General features: G+C 35.4%; 5 protein-coding genes across 8 annotated transcripts; 3 read left to right on the plus strand and 2 right to left on the minus strand.

The window, feature by feature from the left end:
- The first annotated feature begins 1162 nt into the window (after positions 1-1162).
- LOC114754188 (histone H3.2) lies at positions 1163-1739 on the plus strand. The gene has a single exon (XM_028942961.1). The coding sequence runs from the start codon at positions 1231-1233 to the stop codon at positions 1639-1641; it is 411 nt and encodes a 136-aa protein (XP_028798794.1). The 5' UTR covers positions 1163-1230; the 3' UTR covers positions 1642-1739.
- A 959-nt stretch (positions 1740-2698) lies between these two features.
- Positions 2699-7244, minus strand: LOC114754232 (carbamoyl-phosphate synthase small chain, chloroplastic). 2 transcript variants are annotated; one of them, XM_028943030.1, is made up of 11 exons: positions 7053-7244; positions 6432-6592; positions 5140-5272; positions 4946-5034; positions 4799-4859; positions 4641-4708; positions 4405-4533; positions 4219-4328; positions 3779-4126; positions 3259-3424; positions 2699-3041 (listed from the first exon to the last, which is right to left on the minus strand). In XM_028943030.1, the coding sequence occupies exons 2-11, from the start codon at positions 6562-6564 to the stop codon at positions 2944-2946; spliced, it is 1335 nt and encodes a 444-aa protein (XP_028798863.1). In that variant the 5' UTR covers positions 6565-6592; positions 7053-7244; the 3' UTR covers positions 2699-2943. The 2 variants fall into 2 exon arrangements, with proteins under 2 accessions (XP_028798863.1, XP_028798857.1); XM_028943024.1 differs by having other exon boundaries at positions 7014-7244.
- A 917-nt stretch (positions 7245-8161) lies between these two features.
- On the minus strand, positions 8162-11311 carry LOC114754225 (50S ribosomal protein L15). Of its 2 annotated transcripts, XM_028943008.1 has the most exons (6): positions 11206-11311; positions 10971-11046; positions 10054-10468; positions 9797-9880; positions 9624-9713; positions 8162-8859 (listed from the first exon to the last, which is right to left on the minus strand). In XM_028943008.1, the coding sequence occupies exons 3-6, from the start codon at positions 10456-10458 to the stop codon at positions 8602-8604; spliced, it is 837 nt and encodes a 278-aa protein (XP_028798841.1). In that variant the 5' UTR covers positions 10459-10468; positions 10971-11046; positions 11206-11311; the 3' UTR covers positions 8162-8601. The 2 variants fall into 2 exon arrangements, with proteins under 2 accessions (XP_028798841.1, XP_028798848.1); XM_028943015.1 differs by lacking the exon at positions 9797-9880.
- A 1373-nt stretch (positions 11312-12684) lies between these two features.
- LOC114754217 (protein BOLA2) lies at positions 12685-15371 on the plus strand. The gene is made up of 3 exons (XM_028943000.1): positions 12685-12804; positions 14814-14836; positions 14956-15371. Exons 1-3 carry the CDS (start codon positions 12742-12744, stop codon positions 15152-15154), a joined length of 285 nt encoding a protein of 94 aa, XP_028798833.1. The 5' UTR covers positions 12685-12741; the 3' UTR covers positions 15155-15371.
- A 1894-nt stretch (positions 15372-17265) lies between these two features.
- LOC114754210 (probable plastid-lipid-associated protein 7, chloroplastic) lies at positions 17266-19662 on the plus strand. Of its 2 annotated transcripts, none has more exons than XM_028942981.1 (7): positions 17266-17549; positions 17669-17784; positions 17878-18000; positions 18122-18220; positions 18329-18373; positions 18469-18542; positions 19313-19662. In XM_028942981.1, the coding sequence occupies exons 1-7, from the start codon at positions 17291-17293 to the stop codon at positions 19404-19406; spliced, it is 810 nt and encodes a 269-aa protein (XP_028798814.1). In that variant the 5' UTR covers positions 17266-17290; the 3' UTR covers positions 19407-19662. The 2 variants fall into 2 exon arrangements, with proteins under 2 accessions (XP_028798814.1, XP_028798818.1); XM_028942985.1 differs by having other exon boundaries at positions 19322-19662.
- The last annotated feature ends 144 nt before the right edge of the window (positions 19663-19806 follow it).

Consider the following 19806-nt stretch of genomic DNA (forward strand, 5'->3'; position numbering starts at 1 on the left):
AAATAATATAGAGGGCAGTTTCATCTTTCCATTTAACATGATAATTCCAATTTGATCTCATGTGATCAAAACGGGATTTCTCAAATTCAGGTGATGTTTTTGGCATTATGAAGTCTATTTGTCATTTTTCTGTCATTTTTCCTATTATTTGAGATCAGTTTTTAATATACTTATCATTTTTATTCTAAGATAGCTCATATAATTAAAGTATACTAATTTGAGCATAGCTTGACTGCAATCTAATTATTAAACTTTTAATCAGTATCTTAAGTCTCAACTAATTTATTAGTTATTAATGCATTTTTTCAATTTGTTGAATTTTCATTTCCCATTATTTTCTTTTTGTGTTGTTTTGTTTTGGGAATAATTTCAAAAAAAGAACCCTAAAATTATTATTTCCCAATTTAGGCACCTAAGTTGAAAATGACAAAGAAGAAAGTAATGTCAGATTTGGTATTTTGTAAACATAGTTAAATAACTAAAATGCTTTGTATCAGATTTGGAAAAAAATCAAATTTGTCATTATCAGTATATTTTTTGGTACTAACTGTTCAATACTTATTATTGGCATTCACAATTTGTTAATTTAATAATTTTTCATTGCTAATACATTTTTTGTCATTTGCTATTTGACACTTATCATTTTAATAAGCTTTTTTATATAAAGACATTTTAATTATTTAACTATATTTGTAAAGTACCAGATAAGAGGTACCACTTTTTTCTCTATTATTTTCAACTGGCTGATCTGGAATATTATATTTTTCAACTTCTTTTTTTATCATTTTCCTCTTTTTTTGTTTTTGTTTTTTGCTTTCTCGGAACCAGACCTTTGATTCGGTATCTGGAAGCTGAAACTCACCCGCCACTGGGAGGGACCAAAAAATGAACCAAAGAGAGAAATGAAATTTGAAAACAGAGCTCTCTCGCTTGGAAGTTATAGCGCCAAGCTTGAAAATTTAAAAACCAAAATTAAAAAATCTCTGGCTCCCACTAAAAGAGGGCGATCCGTGTGATGCCTCATAACCAAATCCTCACCGTCAGATCAATCCTCAATCCTCGTCATCTGTTCATCGAAACCCACCTGGCTCCCCCACTCTCCCTCCAAAAATTTCAATACCCCATCATCTATAAATACCAAAATCCCCTCACCTTCGACTTCATAGCTACTCTTCCGTCTTTTCTTTCAATTTTATATCGCAGGCAGTTTCAATAGAAGCAAACTCAACAATGGCAAGAACCAAGCAGACTGCTCGTAAGTCTACCGGTGGAAAGGCTCCTCGCAAGCAGCTGGCCACCAAGGCTGCTAGGAAATCTGCTCCGGCTACCGGTGGTGTCAAGAAGCCTCACCGTTTCAGGCCAGGAACTGTGGCCTTGAGAGAAATCAGAAAGTACCAGAAGAGCACTGAGCTTCTCATTCGCAAGCTTCCATTTCAGCGTCTGGTTCGAGAAATTGCTCAGGATTTCAAGACCGATCTGAGGTTTCAGAGCAGTGCTGTGGCTGCTCTCCAGGAAGCCGCTGAGGCGTATCTGGTAGGGTTGTTTGAAGACACTAACTTGTGTGCCATTCATGCGAAGAGGGTTACTATCATGCCGAAGGATATTCAACTTGCCAGGAGAATTAGAGGCGAGAGAGCTTAAGAACAATTTATCTTTAGAAATCAAGTGGATTGTATCTAGGTCTTCAATGCTGTTCCCGGCAAATATGAGAAAATGAACAATGATCTACTCTCAGTAGACTGTTTAATTATGATCAATGAATTTATTTATCGAATTAGATGACTTTTGTTCCTGTTATAATTTAAAACTGACAATTTACTCTTCGCATCCTGATCTATAAAATCAGGATTGGGCTATCCGGTGTCTTTAAACAACCAAAAATATCGGTGTGATCGACCTTTGAACTCTTTTGGGTGGTGGAGGGCTCTGGAAATATTGAAAGATGATTTAATTTTCTTCAGCCTTCTCTCACTTGTAGAGCTTCCAATCAGTGAAGCTTTGTACTTGATTATATCTAGGCATATTTTTGGTTTAATGTATTTGAGACATTGAGGAAAGAGAGCCTAATGCATTTGTATTTTTCTGTGGGGACCCCCAAATATGGTCACACAATTTGAGATAGATTAGATGAGTTTAGTTTTTGTTTCATGTTGAATATGATCATTTTTTACCGCATTGGGTCTTCCCGACACACGGTGAAATGGGTGGTTTGCAGTTAAGAGGTACTGCGGAGGGGCTTGACGACTAGCTTTTCTCATGCCCAAAGCTAAAGGGAATTCAAGCAGAGAATTGGGAAACTGGAACAGGTTACTTTGCTTTGCTTTGGCTAGTCTTATTTCAGTTGTTTTTAAGCAAAGGTCCAATTATGCTCGAAATGGTTGTTTTATTTGACCTCAAATTTTGGTTGTTCCGCCAAGGACGAATGAGCAAATGTCTGGTTCTTAATCTTCTAGTCTTCCATATTTCACCTGTGGTAATTCCAATGGTTGAAGCTTCATATCTGTCTATAGTATGTTCGAATAGTCATCGTATGTGCTGTTTAGATGTTACTTGCTGTGGTACGATCGATCCCATAAATTAGAGGTGGGACTGCACAGCCTAAATCTCCCAAAAACAAGATTGCAAGTTTCATGCTCTCCCCACAAGTTTCCTAGTGTTGGACAGTGACCAATGTAATTAGGGAGTATGAACCATCAGAGAATTGTAACATGGTGATCTTGTGATTATCCAACTGCTCAATCCAAAAGTTCCAGACAAAACGAATTCCTCATTTGACTGCAAAGATACAGCAATCTCAGGCAAGCTAGCTTTAGGTACACAAGGTAGACCATGAAAACCTAAATTAAACTTGGCAGAACATTGATGGATAAATTCATCTACAAAATCATTGATACTAATGCCTAACATTTCATCCTCATTGGAATAGCAGCTCGCTTAACAGCACTAAGCATCCACAACTTGCACGGTTGACAGATGGTGTAGATTTGCTTCAGGCTTCATGTTTCTTTCCTTCCTCATTAGCTCCACAAACTGCTTGAAAGCTGCACCATCAATAAATCGTGTGAGCATTATTGATTTTTTAATTTTTTCTTTTTCAAAAATCAAGTGAAAGAAACTATTCAAATTACTTAATAGCACTAATAATTTTTCACGGTATAGCATAATTTTCATCACTAAATGCATCTGAGCATTATGACAAGCTTTGATTCCCCCTTGACATTTGTGTTTTATAAATTGTAATGACTAGTAGTCTCATACCATAATCGGAATCATGAGGTCCTGGAGATGCTTCAGGGTGGTATTGAAGTGACATGATCTTCTGAGCAGGAAATGCGAGGCCGGCACAACTTCCGTCATTAAGATTGATATGAGTAACCTTTACTCCTTCTGGCAATGTTGCAGGGTCAACCGCATAGTTGTGATTCTGCCATTTTGAAAGAAAATATATACTTCAGGGAAATGGAAAGATAATAACCAAGTTTCATTTCAAATTGATAACAAACTTTATGCGGCCACAAATATTTGTTTATCATATCAAATACAGGATGCCAAAGGATGAAGTTTTTCCATTGACATTGCTGCTACGCATGGTTTTCTACTTCATAGCTCATAGCAAGACCAAAAGTCTAATCATGCTGGTCCAGTTAATAATTTTACTCACGGTGAAGAATTGCATGTGCTTGGGAAGTCATATATCACCCAAGAAACTAGGAATCATTCCTTTCCATATGTGCTTGTCTCAAAATAAATTTTCAAGAAAAATAACTCAATTATGTACCTGAGCACTAATTTCAACATGGCCAGTTAGTAGGTTACGAACTGGATGATTTCCTCCATGGTGACCAAATTTCATCTTAAAGGTTTTACCTCCCAATGCCTGGCCTAACAATTGATGGCCCATGCAAATTCCAAAAACAGGCACCTTTCCCAGGATATTCTTCACAGTTTCAATGGCATAGGGAACAGCAGAGGGATCACCAGGACCATTACTGAAAAGAATTCCATCTGGCTTCAACTTTAAAGTATCTGATGCTGGCCATGTAGATGGTACCACAGTAATTTTACAGCCATAAGATGCTAGGCGCCTAAGTATATTAAGCTTGATTCCAAAATCATATGCAACAATCTGCAATTTGGTCACCAGAATGATGGGTAAATTAAACTACCTCATTGTCAACAATAAAGAAGTGGATCAAACAATGCACCATAGAAAATTACATGGAAGGTCTCTCTAGGACTTCCATTGGAGTTAAAACCCCATTCTTGAGCTGTTTGGTCAACCCATTCATAAGGTGCTTTGCATGATACTCCACTTATTAGATCAATACCTGAATAAATGAAGCAGTAGTGATGAACTTCTACTCATTGAACTGTTTCTACAACCTCAAAGGTTTGCAAGCTTACCAACAATATCCCATGAACGAGACATCTGAAGTAGTTCATCATCTGTTTTAGAATTGTCAGTGCTCAAGACACCAATAAGACTTCCATCTTCCCTTAGCCTGCGTGTGATTGCACGGGTATCAACATCATCTGTTTCATCACAAAGGAAGCACCGAAATGAATATCAGAACCTGAAATCATGCACAGACCAATGATCTTCTAAAAACCACTTCTGCAGTTACTATATAAAAACTTACAGATTCCCATGATATTCCTTTTTGCTAAATAATCGCCCAGTGGTTCTGCGCATCTCCAGTTTGAAGTGCTGAAAAATATTTACACGAAAGGAAGAAAGTGTCAGTACACTAAGTAGAGTTAAGTCAAGGGAAATATATTTAGAGCAGCAGAAAAGAACCTAATACTCAAACTTCTGATTACTAGACCAGCAAGGAAGCACTCTCTAGATTCTTCATCATCTGCCAGGAAACGCATTAAAAAAATATTTAAATGCCTTCCAAGAACTAAAATTCAAGAAATTAAGAATACAAACCATTTCACTCACCAAAATTTACACCAGTATTGCCAATATGTGGATTTGTCATCAGCACAAACTGGCCAGCATAACTAGGATCTGTCAGAATTTCTTGATACCTGCAGTGCATATGCATAACAGATAATGATATGTAGAAACTAATCCACTGAAAAAAGGGTAAATGAATTGCTGCTATGGGTATTCAGATATACACTCTATCTCACCCAGTTAATGACGTATTAAATACAACTTCACCAACTTGGGTTCCTGAAGCCCCAAATGACTTGGCTCTCCAGATTGAACCATCCTCCAGCACAAGTCTAGCATCTGAATTTTTCCAAGGCCTCTGTTCCTTACCTATGTTCCAGGTAATAAATCTACATCAATTTCTCTACCCTTTGCAATAATATAAGAATTTTCTTTCATTCATATCAGAGGGAAAAAGGGATATTCACTTGAAAAAGACTAGTACTGGAATGACAGGGATTGAAGCGTTCATTTTACAAAATCAAATGGAAGTGCAGTGCATAATTCGGTTTCAGAGAAGAAACACAAGTAAATTTTGGTTCACACCTTTTTGAGAAACTGAAGTTTCAACATGGGGCGGTAGCAAATATGTTAACAGATCATAAAAATGACGACAAAACTCATAAAGATCCAGAATTCATCAGTGATAGAATTCAATTGATGATGCACAAATTTTCATCAGAACCAGAAAAACGAATCTGAGTTTGAAAGCGTCACTGGTTTCACAGACAAATATTTCTGTATAATTTTTATTAATATGCTTATATCCAGATTGACAAGTTCATCAGCAGAAGTCAGCATCTGAATTTTCTCAAGGCCTTTGTTCCTTACCTATGTTTCAGGCAATACAACTACATAAATTTCTTTAGTCTCTTAGTGATAATATATGGATTTCCTTACATTTAAAGTACATATATTGGAGGAAGAAAGAGAATAGTTAACTGAAAAACCACTATTGATAGAACGAAAGAAACTGTAAGCTTAATTTTACCAAATAAATTGAAACTGTCGTACATAATTTACTTTCAGGGATAAAAATGCGAGGAAGTAAAGAAGCTGACTTCACATATGTCAAGCAAATTGAATTTTGAACTTCATAGCGACATAGCTATCAACAACTATGTTTAAAGAATGTAAAATAACCACCCAATTCATTAACATCCAGAAATTCATCAATGACAGGATTCAACTGCCAAGGCACAAATTTTCATCACAACTAGAACAGTGAATCTGAGTTAGAAAGCATCACCGGTTTTATTAATATTCTCCTGTCTATTGATACGTAATTACATCAGCTCAACCACATAATGCATATGAAAAATTTATTATAACCAGCCAAAGTTAAGCGGCAAAAGAAAAAAATCTTGGCAAAACAGATGATGATCCTCCACCTTTGTGATTAAGAGGCAGAGCAAGAAAATATATGAACGAGATTCGTCTGGGCTCAGAACAGACATAGAAAACAAGAGTCGGTAGAAGGTTGCTTTACCAGTGGTAGCAGCGTCAGAGGAGAAATGGACAGAGCATCTAAGTGTGGGAGCCCTTGAACGACAAGGTGAGAACTTCGAATCAAATCGGCTTGTGAAGTCGCAAACAACAAAGCTCAAAGCCTTTGTTGCCATTGCCCCGCTCGCCCAATTAACCAAGATGCTGAAAAGGGGAAAAAATGTTGTTCACTGGAAGGGGTAGAAGGAAGAAGCGGAAGGAGGGAGAATACCAGCTTTCAACACAAGTAAGAAATAATAAGAAAATTTGTCTTTGATTACATACAACAGGTTAAAGATTGGAAAAATCAAAACAAGACTCCCAGCAAAATTAAACAAAGTCCAAACCAATAAATTAATCAGGAAAAAAATTCACCTGCAAATCATAAAAGAATCCAAGAGAGAATGACAAAACTCAGCCGAAAAATTAAAAAACAAATACAAGAAAAAGCTATTCACATAACAGAAATCAAATATACCAAAAATCAAATTCAAAAAAATATACAAGAATGTTATAGCCAGAGGCGAACAAGGCTGAAGCAGAAGACAACTGAAATCAAAAGCAGCGTTTAAGCGTTGGTGGTTACCCTGAAGCAAATAGGGAGAAATGGAGAAGAGGCTCGAACCAGCAGATCTCCTGAAAGCGATCTTGCGACGGAGGAAACTAGCGAGGAGGGAGGAGCGGTGTGTGGTGGTGACGCGAAGCAGAGAATGAGAAGTAAGGCTTATTTGTGGAGGCCAAGGATGAGAATGAGAGGAATGAACACGGAACAGCGTGGTCTCTACCGGACTTCACGAGCCGCCGGACTCACTTCACGAGCCGCCGGACTCGAAGCAGAATGCTGAGCGACACTGATACTTGACGCTAACTACAACTAGCCCCGATGTCAGCTAGGTTTCATGGTTTTTACCGTGCTTCGGCTTGGCCTTCACATACAGAGACTAGTCTTATTTTTCCTTAACCTTCATCTTTTTGGCCCCTAACGTGTTTGCTCGAAAAATACGAAACAGAGAGAAAAATAGAAAATATATAAAATTAATAAAAGATAATATTTATATGTTTATCTTCAGAAATAAACACAAATAATATTGAGAAACAATACTGTAAATATATTGAATATTACGGCATAATTTTTCTCCTATCTTTCATTCCCCTGATTTGATTCTTCTCTCTTGCTGGTCCCTCTCCAATTATTCTCTTTCCCCTCGGCCACTAGTGGTGGCCTCATCGCCCCACCACTGCCAAATTCATAAAGTTGCTTCATACTACCTCCGATTCTAATTATAATAACTAGTTAACTAATTTGAGAAGATTAAAAAAAATTAAATTAGTTATTTGTAATAAATATATAGTGTCTTTTTTAAAATATCCTTACTAATCAAGTTAGAAGGACTATCTTGAAAAAAATACATAAATATAAGAGACAGTGGATTGGAGTCTTATATTTAGGATCAAAATAGAAGTTAAACAAGATCTTATATTAAAGACTGAATGTAATAGCATATAACTTTGACAGAATTATTAAAAAAGCAACATATCTATATAGCTATCTATGTGGCTTTATATAATCCATAAAAAAGTTAAATACAAAAGATAGAGAAAGTTGCACCATTCAAAACCCATACTATTCATGAACGATAAATTAAGAAACTTCATCAGAGATCCGCAACTTGAAACTGAAAGGTAACGATAGCATATTATCACTAGTGACAAAAATCTACATAACAAAAGGTCTCCCCAAGCCTCTTCCAAAATTTTATTAAGGAATATATTCGTTGACAAATGCAAACGTGTTGAGATCAGACAGAATTAAATGGGCTCTTGAATATGCGATGATCCGTGAAAATTGATACCAATTACAATATTTCATGACCAAAATCCTGTTTTTCTCCTCTGATCCATTCGAGTGCTTTTCCAGATGATTTCTGAGCTGGTCAGTTCATCTAGGAAGCTAATATTTGCATAATCAATGCCAAAAGAACCAAAAATAAAAAAGAAATGACAGAAGTTCGATCTGAATTCAAAGGGCAAAGGACCCCAATAAAAATGAAACCTCCGCCTAGTTCTTGCTGTTTTTCCTTCCCTAGACATTTAACAAAGTGAGTTCCAACCACAGCTGAAATATTACAAGTAAAAACTAAGCTCTAATTATCTGAGTAACCAACAACTGCGCCTTATGAAGTCAAAGGTGCTTCCTTTTCTTCAACCGAAAATGGAATTGGCTTAGTTGGAGCAGGAAGTCGACCAATGCTGTCAACTTTCTCTCTTTGTTTGGGAGGAGGTCTAGCTGCTTTTGGCAACAATCTTCCCTTCTTCTCAAACCACTCTGGCTTCAGAAGTGCCCGCAGGCCCAGCTTATTGTAATATACCCTTCTCACAGACCCACCGGCTGCTTCAACTGCTTCCTTGGCTCTTACAGTGACCCTTGACACCTGAAAATCAAGGAATTGCAAGACACGCTTTGCATAATTTTTTTTTTTTGGTTGTGCACAAACAGAAGCACAATGCACCGTCATTACATTCAAGTATTTTTTAGAGTTAATCAGAGCAAGGAATACATCTTAGATTTCTTTTAGCAAAGGAAAAGGCTTGGTTATCAGCCAAATAACTCTTCAATGTTTTCAAAATTCCTTCAAAGTTCAAAGAACAAGAAAGATTCAGGGAGAAAGAAAGAATACTGCGATGACCAACAGAAATTAATGCAAAACCCTTCGACCTGATTTCTTTGAAAAATTTGGACAAACTCGAATGGATCTACGAATTTGCACAAAACTTGAGATAAGCCGCACTGAACTGTATAGCCTCTTACAAGTTTCATAGATATATTGGTAGTGATTGACGATTATGAGAACTTTCTTTAAAAAGATAGTAAGCAGCTAACGTTGTCTCTATTCTTTTCTTCCACTTTCTAAGAAACCATACATATATACTCTTCCTATATCACCCAAGTTACCAAGGTTAGAATCTGACTATCTGAGTGCTCCTACTGATAAATGGTTTAAATTCCAAATGGTGCAACGGCTGTACAGGCCCTCTCAAGACATCAACCTAGTAATCATAATTTACTTAACACAAGCAACAATTTGATGAGTGATCAGTGATACTGATTAGGCTAAAAATTGAAAAATCATTTTTAGTTGGGAAGCAAAAAGCATGATCACGATTCTCAAGCACTGGCAGTCCTTATAAAGTCTACCTCCAGATGAATTGGCCACTTGATCTGCTCAGCACCACGTCCCATCAATCTTACTCCATCTTTTATCTGCTTTCCAATTGCCCCTGTATCCTATGGTAATAATTGTGACCAGAATGAGAGGAAGCATGTGAAGTGAATCAATTTAACTCAAAATGAAGTAACAGTGACTAGACCTTGAGGGTTTTCATTGTAATCAGTTCAGACGAATCTATCTTCCCTGCGTTTATAAGCTTGGCAATTTTACCTAAACCCACGGGCTGCGAGAAACGATATATGATGAAATTAAAATTTACACAGATAGCTAAATATGCTCGGAATGGTGCATTTTCTTTGCAAGGTGTCACAAAAATGGTGCGCATTCTGAATCATATATCCCACTACGTCAAACAGAAGAAAAGCAAAAAATATGAATAAATACAAAAATAAGCACCTGAAAAGTGAGGCTAAATGGATTCTTGAATCCACGTTTTGGCAACCTTCGTCGAAGTGGAGTCTGACCTCCTTCAAAACCCAATTTCCCATGCCCTCTGGCCTTCTGGCCCTTGTGACCTCTCCCAGCAGTCTTGCCCTTCCCAGATCCAATCCCTCGACCCTTTCTGGTTTTCTGTTTTCTTGGCACGTTATCTCTCAGATCATTCAAGCTCAGAAGACTGTAAGCTCTAAGACTATGAGAATACATGAACCCATTATGGTTAAAGGTTGCACGAGAGTCAAGCGATTGTGGATGTTTCAGCAGATGAAATTGAACAGGTGGGCATGCATGACTGTGAAGAGATTTGCTAGCAATTGAATTTCCAATAATTGTTGAGAGAATACATAGTCTCCTTCTCAGCATATTGCTTTCACTGGTAAAATCATTGTCATTATCAATTTCGTGGTCTAGAGTTTTGCAGGAGAACAAGCTTAGAGATGGCCACTATCCAGGACAGTTGTAGGGTGCATTTCACAATTAGTGTAAAAAAAATCATCTCATACCCCTTTCTCACTGGAATCCATGGGGATTGGGGACCTCGTAAAACTATTAATAAGCATAAATATGAGAATCCAATAAAAAACATATTCAGATCGAGGAAATTAAAAAATGCAGCAAAGAAAATCCTGACCCCAGAAAAAGTTACACCATAATTTGATTAAATCAACCTCAATCAAGAAAATGAAATGAAAGTCAAGGGAATTTTCTCAGACAAATGCCAGAATCGATGTAGCAAAACTGCATTTTGAACTCCAATGTAACTACCCATGCACCGTAACTGCAGAGAATTGTTCATATAGGCGGGCCTATATTACACTCAGTGGCGGCATCTGCTCCCACTGAAATCATTGAAATATGCATATTTGATATCATACCTTTTAGTTTTCGTTCCAGATACTCTAACGAAGATGCCTTAGCAAGCCAATTGATTCAGGCAACTCCTCCAAGCCACTGAAGAATGACAATGATGAAAAATTTAAAACAAAGCAAGAAACGGTGCGACGACGTCCGAGGCAGGGTTGACAATTTAACAGATGAGGCGGGGAACAAATTCATATCTAGATTCAAAGCTAGACTGAACAAATAAAGACAAAGCCCTAAAGTTCGTACCTTCTTCAATACTAGTCGCAGAACAACAGCGCAGGGCTGACAACGGAGGACGGCGTCCAACGGCGAGCTCGACCAAGAGTGGAATGCCGAACCAAAAATGAAGCTCTACCCCTGCCACAGTAGAGTCGGATTTGCGGGTTTATAAAATTAATTATATTTTTTCGATTAAAATGGAATTTCAAATTATTTCATTTTCATATCAAATTCAATTAATTTTTTTGGCCAAAAATACAGTTAATTTTTTAATCAAATATTTTTGACCATTTTAATTTTTTTAATCAAATTTGAACATTTAGGATTTTGTTACTTTATGGTTTACTTAAGTATGATAAATTATTATTCTATTTATTAGGAAAAAGAATACTATAACATCATTTAATTTTAGTGTTTATTGTATGTTGCAAAATCACTCTTAAAACTTATAAAATACTTCTCTGTCTCTTATTATAAGATTATTTTAACAAAATTGCGCTGTTTAAGAAAACAGTTAAAATTAATTAAAAACAATTAATATGTAGTAAATATAATTTTTTTAAATATATCCCTATACATAAATGGGTAAATTTAAAAAGAGTAATAATGAGATAAATGAAGAAAAAGAATGTATTAAATGTATTAAATTAGGAGTAAAATAAGTAATAATGTATTCAATATTCAGACAAATTCAAAGAGAATCTTATAAAAAGAAACAAACTCGTTCAAAAAATTAGATTTTATAGTAAAAGACAGAGGGAGTAAGATCAGCAATTATTGTAAATTTTATGAAAATAAACGAACCAGGTGGCCTTGAAAAGTTGAAATCATTTAGGACTAAATTTGCAGTAAACATAATTTTGAATTTATGAAGCTATTCCTTCACAACCTTTTATGCCATATATCAAACTTGAAACATGAACCCCAAAAAAAAAAAAAATTGAAGCTAGATTGAAAACCCAGAACTTTAGTATAAAAAACAGATTCCACTTGAATGTTTAACCAAAACATTTAAACAATGAAGAAAGAAGTTAAACAAATGACGAAGAGATTTAGGAATTTAATTAGTCTTGGATACATTACTAGTTACATTATTAGAATTTTTTCAAAAAAGAAGAGTACCATTGGTTTTTGTCTTTATGAAACTTGTTAAGGATTCTGTTTTCCAAAAAAAATTTATAAATAAAAATAAAATACAAACTAACTTACAGACTAGTCTGTATTTAAAGTCTGCGAAAAAAAATTCCAATATAGATATTAATTAGGAAAAAAAGTACAAGTCCTGTCTTACATTTTTATTCTATTAAAAATTGTAAATTTTAATTATTCAATTTTTAAATTATTTTTATCAAAGTAAAAGAAGAATAAGAAGGAGAAGGAATTAGAATAGTGATAAAAATACTAGATAGGCATGAATATTTATTTGTGCCATCATTTTCATCTTTTTGGCTGTAGTTGCGAAAGTTTTATTCTTTTCCGTTTCGGAGTATAAATCATAAATTGAAGAACCAGAATTGACGTGACGACTGCGGAAGAACGGGAAGGCCGAAGACGGGAAGAGAGATGGGAGTAACAAAGGAACAAGTTGAAACTTCCTTGACGGCCAAATTGAATCCCTCACATATGGTAAGTTTTCTGAATCCTTTGTGTGCACCGTCGTCCTCTTCATTTCTTCGTTCTGGTTTAATACTGATGGTCCTGGGGGGGGGTCCGCGCTGTGTTGTGGATGAAGTATATTTTTTTCGAAAAAGATTAAAAGGAGAGGTATTTTGAAATACCTCATAGGCAGGATAATTAATTCCCAAGGGAGAATGACATTTTCAAAGGTCCTACCAGCTCGAACCCATGCCCATGAGTTTCCGCCGTAGCATAAAACCCATGAGACAAGAGTCAGCCGGTGATGAAATGTGCTTAAAGCAATTACATGTCTCTGCAAAGCTATGACGAATATGAGTAATCAAATTGCAGCGGTGAACTAGACTTTGTTATGGTATTCTCAAGTTTTTATTTTTAGAATGCGCACTGGATCCCACAAACCTGTGCCCCCTACTTCTCCCTTTTCTTCCATCGTAATATTTAAGTGAAATAAAATTCAGTAACCAGTTTTGTAGATATATTGAAATGCTATGTTACCTGACAAACCGATGACTACGGAGCTGCACGTTTACGGTAATTCTATGGATTTTAAACATGAAGTTCTGAACCTGAAGACGTAAAGGAGAAAGAATGAACAGTGAATGCCCTTTCAAAAGTGTTCTATATTTATGGGTTGGGTTGGGTTGGTTGGTTTAGAGTTTAGAATTTATTGGATCCAGTGTGTCTGGCTGCAAGCAGCTTGCTTAAAGATCACAAATGCAAGGAGATTCTCATAGACAAGGAGGAGATTATATTTCACAAGTGAAGTTTGATGTGATGATCAGAAGGTGGGGTTTTGTGTTTATGTTGCAATAACGATCTTGAATAGGAATCTGATTTTCCTCTGTTGCCTGCTGGGTACTATCAACTTCATAGAGACTAAGATGACGGGTCCCTCTGTCTTCCACTTGCATTTATTCACTATTAAATAGGCACCTTTGTTCTGTTTACTTAATCTTAAAACTTGTTCAAGTGCTCGTGCTTCACTACGTGACTACCTCAGTTGGTATTGCCCATCGCCTCATTCCTTATCTGTGTTGACTTTCAGTCTTAAGGAAACTGTTGGATCTAACCAATTCTACTATGACTTTTTGGGCTTTAATATATCTCTAGTCACACATGCCTTGCATCTTGTCTTATGGCTAATTTTTTTGCACGATGGACTTGCAAGTTATTTGAAGATTTTGTTGTTGATAGAATACAATGGTGTCTTGTGGTCGTGTAACCAACCTCACTTTAGGATAAGACTTGTGGTTTATTTGTAAGTTGACCTTTTGGTTTTTGCTTTGTGGAACAATATGGCACTCCTAAGGAAATTGGTCTTCAAATTTGCAACCAACCAGTCTGTTTGAGTGTTAATCAACCTTATTGCTCAGCTTGGGCTGGTGCGTAATTTCCCACACTATGGTAAAGCATCCCAAAAAGGCTCACACAGGCATCTTCTCCCTCCACCCTTGCTTATGTAAAGTGAAATCTAGAATTAAAGTTAGAGTGTCACCTGTAGTCTGCCACATTATATTGGTCTCTGTCTCTCTCTGTCTCTCTTCCTCCTTGATGATAGTGGTATAGATGTGTAAATTAAATGTTAACTATAGCCATAAATTGCAGCGGAGATTTAGGTCTCTCTCCCTCTCTCTGGAGTTTATTATTAGCCATCCCGTTATATGGCACTATTCTTGTCTATCTGATATCTTGATGAAAACGTTCCTATGAAGAACTATACACGGATCAAATTTGAAAAGGACTTGAATTTGTAGTTCATTCTTGAATGATTTCGCTGGGACTACTGTTATGATGATGGAGACATAATTATAGGAATGTTTTTTTATCTTCATTGTTTTCTCATTAGTAGGAAAAAAATGTCATGATAAGATGGAAACGATGCATCTCTGCAATTCATATATGTGTTTTAATTGATTATCCTGTACAAAATTTTCATTAAGATGTACCCATATGAGACGTTTTCTCCGCGACTTAATCTTTTTCCATCTGTGTTTCAGGAAGTCATTGATACCTCTGGGGGGTAAGTTTTTCCAACTAAGAGATCTACTTTGTACTATATATAAATATATATATATATATATTGTTTGCCTTTGGCTCATCCTCTATCTTACTATAAAATTTAACTGATGCGGCTATCAGGTGCGGAGCTAGCTTTGCAATTGAGATTGTATCAGAACAATTTGAAGGAAAGAGACTGCTTGAGAGGCATCGAATGGTGAATGCTGCATTGGGTGAGGAAATGAAAGAGATTCACGCTCTCTCTATAAAGAAAGCTGTGACCCCAGAGCAGTGGAAACAACAGCAAGAGTCCACCAAATCTGATGCTACTTCGGCTTAGCTTTGATAAATGTTAAAAGATGAAAATCTAGCTGCTTTATCATGCTTATCAGCTACTGTAATAAGAGTCCCAAGTTTGTGGATTCTAGTTATGTGGAACCTCATTAATACTCAAGTATCTACCTACCAATGATAATATACTAGCATACTAGTATTTTAAGTTGCAGAATGTCTGATTTTTGGTAAATTAAGTTGTCTGAGGCGTACAATGTCACACCTAAGCAGAGAAAGATTGCCCCCAGTAGTGTTTTTTAAATTGAGTTTGAGTGCATACAGTGCTACATGTAAGAGATACTGCTACTTTTCTGATACAATTGAGGACGGTAAAAAATGAGAGGAAAAACGGTGAAAAGGTAACTCATTGAGGAATCTTGCCTGTGTGGATTGACTGTGTCGCTCTGTTTGAAGCTATTTGGCTGCAGGCTGTAAAAAGACTGCCACCCTAGTGACTTATTACCCCCTCTTTTTTTGACCTGGATTCCTCTGGTCCTTTACAATATGGGGAATGACATAAGCTTAAAAGATCAAGCTAGTGACAATTCGGTCCTGAAAAATTGATTAAAATGTGAGTTGTGAGTATGGATTCAAACCGTTATAAGAAAAGGAATATCAGTTACAAAACGAGAGTTTCATTTGAAACTTAAATATTTTATTTGCAATTAGTACTTTTATATTTACCATTGTCCGAATTACTATTCGCAACTCATTTTTTAGAAAATTTTATTCATAATCTAATTATTATTATTTTGATCTTTGGGTGAAGGGAAGAAAGCAGACTGGCTGGTTCAACCAAAAAACTGATCACTTGACCTATGGTCCGGTCTGGTTTAAGAGCTAAATTGATCATATAGTAAACCGATATCTACCTAGTTAAACCGATTGAATGATATGTTACTATTGATTCTATTTTTTCTTATTCAGCTCATAATATCTTAGTCACTATAGATTTGAATGAACTTTATTGATATTTTGATATTAATTTTAGTTATTGAAGAATCGTAAATAAGAATATTTTTAAAATTGTTACACTTTGTTATGATTAAAATCAAACTATTATTGTATTTATTTGTATTTTGTTATTAGTGATTATTAATGTTGTATTATTTTTAATTAAATTATATTATTTTAATATAATTGGTTTAGCCTATTTTTCTTTAAACTACTACCTCAACTGTGGTTTATATTCAGTTTGGTTTTATGTTCCTTGTCCTTATTACCTAATTGTCATTTGCCTTTACAATTCGGGTTGAATTGAAGTCATGTGTGTGATCATTTAATAAGTAAATCAAGTTAAATATAATCATAATTTTGTGGCCGATATGGCTAACCTTTTCTTGCGCTCCTTCTTTTGCAATATAATTAGTCAGATGTATTCTTGGATTCTATCTATCCTCCACACGACATGTCTAGACAATCAATTCATTAGTGGACTTTTACTTGTTTTATTGGAGAATTCTTAAATTTTGTTTTACGCTTGAAACGTTCGTTTGAAGGACCATGCCCATAATCAAGGTCGCAGCTTCTTCGCACTTGCCGTCAGCTGCCCAAAATCACCACTTCCTGTTGTCTTGTAATATAAGATAATATCAGAGGTTGGTTAGACAAAAATATATTTCAAAATATAAGATGTTATTAAGATAATTAATATAATTTTTTCACTTTCGTCATAGATAATAAAAGTGTGACACTAAAGACAATTTTATCATTTTTCAAAGATAAAATAAAAAAATTCTACTATTTTAGGACAAATTTAATGACTAAATTTTCATTTATTGGTACGTGATAAAAGTTAACAAACTTCTTATATTATGGACAAGTATTGCTCATTATTAATTTACAAGTATTATCTTAAATGATTACATTTAAATTTAATTTTAGATTCTTGCATTTTACTGTCGAAATATGCAGTTTTTGAAATGGGCAATCAAATAGTGAAGTGTAACAGCCTAACAGGATCTCTCTCTCTCTCTCTCTCTCAACCCTCACAACCCCCACAATAATGACCGGGCAAAATCTCAGCCACATGTCTTGTGGTCTTTTTATCCCCAACCTTCAACTTAAATGTCTGCTTTGAAACTACCATCACGTTTCCAAGTTCCCAGTCCCTTCAGACTTCAGAGCCAGAGCTTTCTGTAAAATGGCCGCTAAGCTAGTTCCCCCATCAATGGCTGATTCCCATCTCAACCCTCTTATTTTCAGAACCATGAACATCCCAAAGCTCCAAGGATATGTCGTATCAAGCCCTCGTTCAAAACCATACACTTCATCAAGATTTGCAGAGACCTCTTTTGGATTCAGACCCATCACTATCACAAAAGCTGCAGAACGAAGCTCTGCTTTGCTAGGTGATGAAGCACTTTCCCACTGCAAAACTGCACTTTATGAAGCTGTGCAAGGTACCATACTCACTTGGATTATTCTCTCTCTGTTTTTTTTGGTCATACGATGCTTCTCATTTTCTTCCATGGCCTGGAAAAGAGGAGAATGAGGAAATATGATTGATGCATATATGAAGGAATTAACAGGGGAATTTTTGGAATCACTTCTGCCAAGAAATCTGAGATTGATAATATAGTGAAGCAGCTAGAATCTTCGAGTCCAACTCCAGATCCAACTCACAATTTGGACAAGGTGAATTGAATTCAATTTCCAATATTGATTAACCGTGCCATCAGTCACATTCATTTATGAGCTTTCTGTTAAAATTGTTTTCATATTTGGAAGATGGCTGGGTGCTGGAGACTTGTTTACAGCACAATCACAATTCTGGGTTCCAAGAGAACGAAGTTAGGCCTCAGAGACTTCATCTCATTGGATGATTTCTTCCAGGTTATTGATGTAGCTGAGGTGTGTGTGAATATATATATATATATATATATCATAAGTTTTCTCTCTAAGAATTTGGTTTTAGTGTTTGTTTGTTTATTTGACTAATTAAGGATGAACATGTGTGATTGCAAAAATGGAGAGCAAAGCAGTGAATGTGATCAAGTTCAGCTCAAAGGGGTTGAGTTTGTTGAATGGACAACTTAGTATTGAGGCCTCTTTCAAGATTGCCTCCTCAACAGTTAAATCTTCCTCACTTTATTTCCTTTTGTGATTGTTGCGATTTGGAAATTACTACTTAGCTGATAATATATATTACTGACATTTCGATTTTTGATCTGATTCACAGAGAGTTCTCATTAATTACGAAAACTCTACTATCACTCCTGACCAGGTATGGAAGTCATTTTAAGAAACATGTTCGTTGAACTTGAATGGGTTTTCTGTTAATTAGTCATAGTTATTGAATTGAATGTTGTGAATGCACAGTTAATGAATGTGTTTCGGAAGAACTATGATGTTTTGTTGAGCATCTTCAATCCAGAGGGATGGCTGGACACCACGTATCCTAATGCAACATTATGTTGATTTTGCCTTTATTTTCTCATGCTTCCTAAGAATTTATCCCAATTTCGGTGCAACTTAAACTCATTAGATCTAAACCATCTATATCTCATTTGGATAGTCATGATTTTTTTTTATTTGTTCAAAATAATTATTTTAATATGGGTAAAATCCAAAATAAAGACCATCTCTTAACTATCATTTTTTTAAAAAATAGTTTTTTCTATTTAAAATAATTAGTTAAAGATTTCAAATTTAGACCATTCAAATCAGATATAAATGGTACAGATTTGATGAGTCTAGAGTACTTATCAAAACGATGAGTACTGAAATTGGTTTTTTTGGCTTGTAAGAATAATAGTATTTCTAACCCCTATTTTCCTAAATCCAAACATAGCCTTAATTAGATTCTTTATTAGTAAAATGACATTTAGGTCTCCTGTTTTTTTTTTTTTTTCAAGTCTATATTAACAATTCATCTCTTAGTAAGAATTTTTGACACCTACTTATTTTTGAATTTATTTTTCGGGCCTGAGTGTTATTATTTCACCTTCTTTGTTTCCACTAAATGAGTCCTATACATTTACATGAAGCACAAAATGAGCTGTATCACGATGATTTCCTACAATCTTTCTATAATAATTTACATGAAATTTCACTCTTTCTTTATTGTTTTAAATAGAACCAATTTGATTTTCTTAAAAAAAAAAATAAATTTGCTTGAAATGGGGATTGGTTCTTCTGTTGTGATTGTTTCTTGCTATGATAGATCCAATAGATATGTGGATGACACAATGAGGATAGGAAGGGATGACAAAGGCAATATCTTTGTACTGGAGAGATTTCAAGATCACAACTCTTAGACTCTCAAACTCACTTGAACTCAAATATTTTTCCTTTCCTTCTCCAACTTCTAATTTTAATTACTGATCGATGTACTCAGGTGGCATTAAGCTAAATTCTCTCTTACTATGCACAGATTGTACAATTGAAGACAGAAAAACTTAAAAGCTCCAGGATAAATAATTTGATTGGTGACAAAATTGTGATGTCTATCCTTTCTATATATATATATATATATATATATATATAAATTGCATAAATTGTATTTGTGCTCAATAGCATTCTTTTTGGAGTACTCCTTCCTAGTAGCAAAAGGGTTAAGACTTTAAGATTTGGCAATTTGAGATGGCTGTCATCGTCAATCAAAAGCATCTATAATGGCAGGTAGATTGAGTGGCAATAGATTTAATATTAATATTA

Source organism: Neltuma alba, unplaced genomic scaffold (genome assembly GCF_004799145.2).
Source record: "Neltuma alba isolate B1F8T4 unplaced genomic scaffold, ASM479914v2 tig00001226_pilon, whole genome shotgun sequence".
Taxonomy (NCBI): Eukaryota; Viridiplantae; Streptophyta; class Magnoliopsida; order Fabales; family Fabaceae; genus Neltuma; species Neltuma alba.

Excerpts from the sequence above, each read along its gene's own strand:
- LOC114754188 (XM_028942961.1), top strand. The coding sequence starts at position 1,231 with ATGGCAAGAACCAAGCAGACTGCTCGTAAGTCTACCGGTGGAAAGGCT.
- LOC114754232 (XM_028943030.1), bottom strand. The coding sequence starts at position 6,564 with ATGGCAACAAAGGCTTTGAGCTTTGTTGTTTGCGACTTCACAAGCCGA. Across the intron at positions 4,534-4,640 it reads AAGGAATATCATGGGAATCT|ATGATGTTGATACCCGTGCA; the intron begins GTAAGTTTTTAT and ends GTGATGAAACAG. Across the intron at positions 3,042-3,258 it reads ACCTCATGATTCCGATTATG|CTTTCAAGCAGTTTGTGGAG; the intron begins GTATGAGACTAC and ends TTGATGGTGCAG.
- LOC114754225 (XM_028943008.1), bottom strand. The coding sequence starts at position 10,458 with ATGCTGAGAAGGAGACTATGTATTCTCTCAACAATTATTGGAAATTCA. Across the intron at positions 9,714-9,796 it reads TTACAATGAAAACCCTCAAG|GATACAGGGGCAATTGGAAA; the intron begins GTCTAGTCACTG and ends TTATTACCATAG. Across the intron at positions 8,860-9,623 it reads AGTGGCCAATTCATCTGGAG|GTGTCAAGGGTCACTGTAAG; the intron begins GTAGACTTTATA and ends CTTGATTTTCAG.
- LOC114754217 (XM_028943000.1), top strand. The coding sequence starts at position 12,742 with ATGGGAGTAACAAAGGAACAAGTTGAAACTTCCTTGACGGCCAAATTG. Across the intron at positions 12,805-14,813 it reads AATTGAATCCCTCACATATG|GAAGTCATTGATACCTCTGG; the intron begins GTAAGTTTTCTG and ends TCTGTGTTTCAG. Across the intron at positions 14,837-14,955 it reads GTCATTGATACCTCTGGGGG|GTGCGGAGCTAGCTTTGCAA; the intron begins GTAAGTTTTTCC and ends TGCGGCTATCAG.
- LOC114754210 (XM_028942981.1), top strand. The coding sequence starts at position 17,291 with ATGGCCGCTAAGCTAGTTCCCCCATCAATGGCTGATTCCCATCTCAAC. Across the intron at positions 17,550-17,668 it reads ACTTTATGAAGCTGTGCAAG|GAATTAACAGGGGAATTTTT; the intron begins GTACCATACTCA and ends GCATATATGAAG. Across the intron at positions 18,001-18,121 it reads AGGTTATTGATGTAGCTGAG|AGCAAAGCAGTGAATGTGAT; the intron begins GTGTGTGTGAAT and ends GCAAAAATGGAG.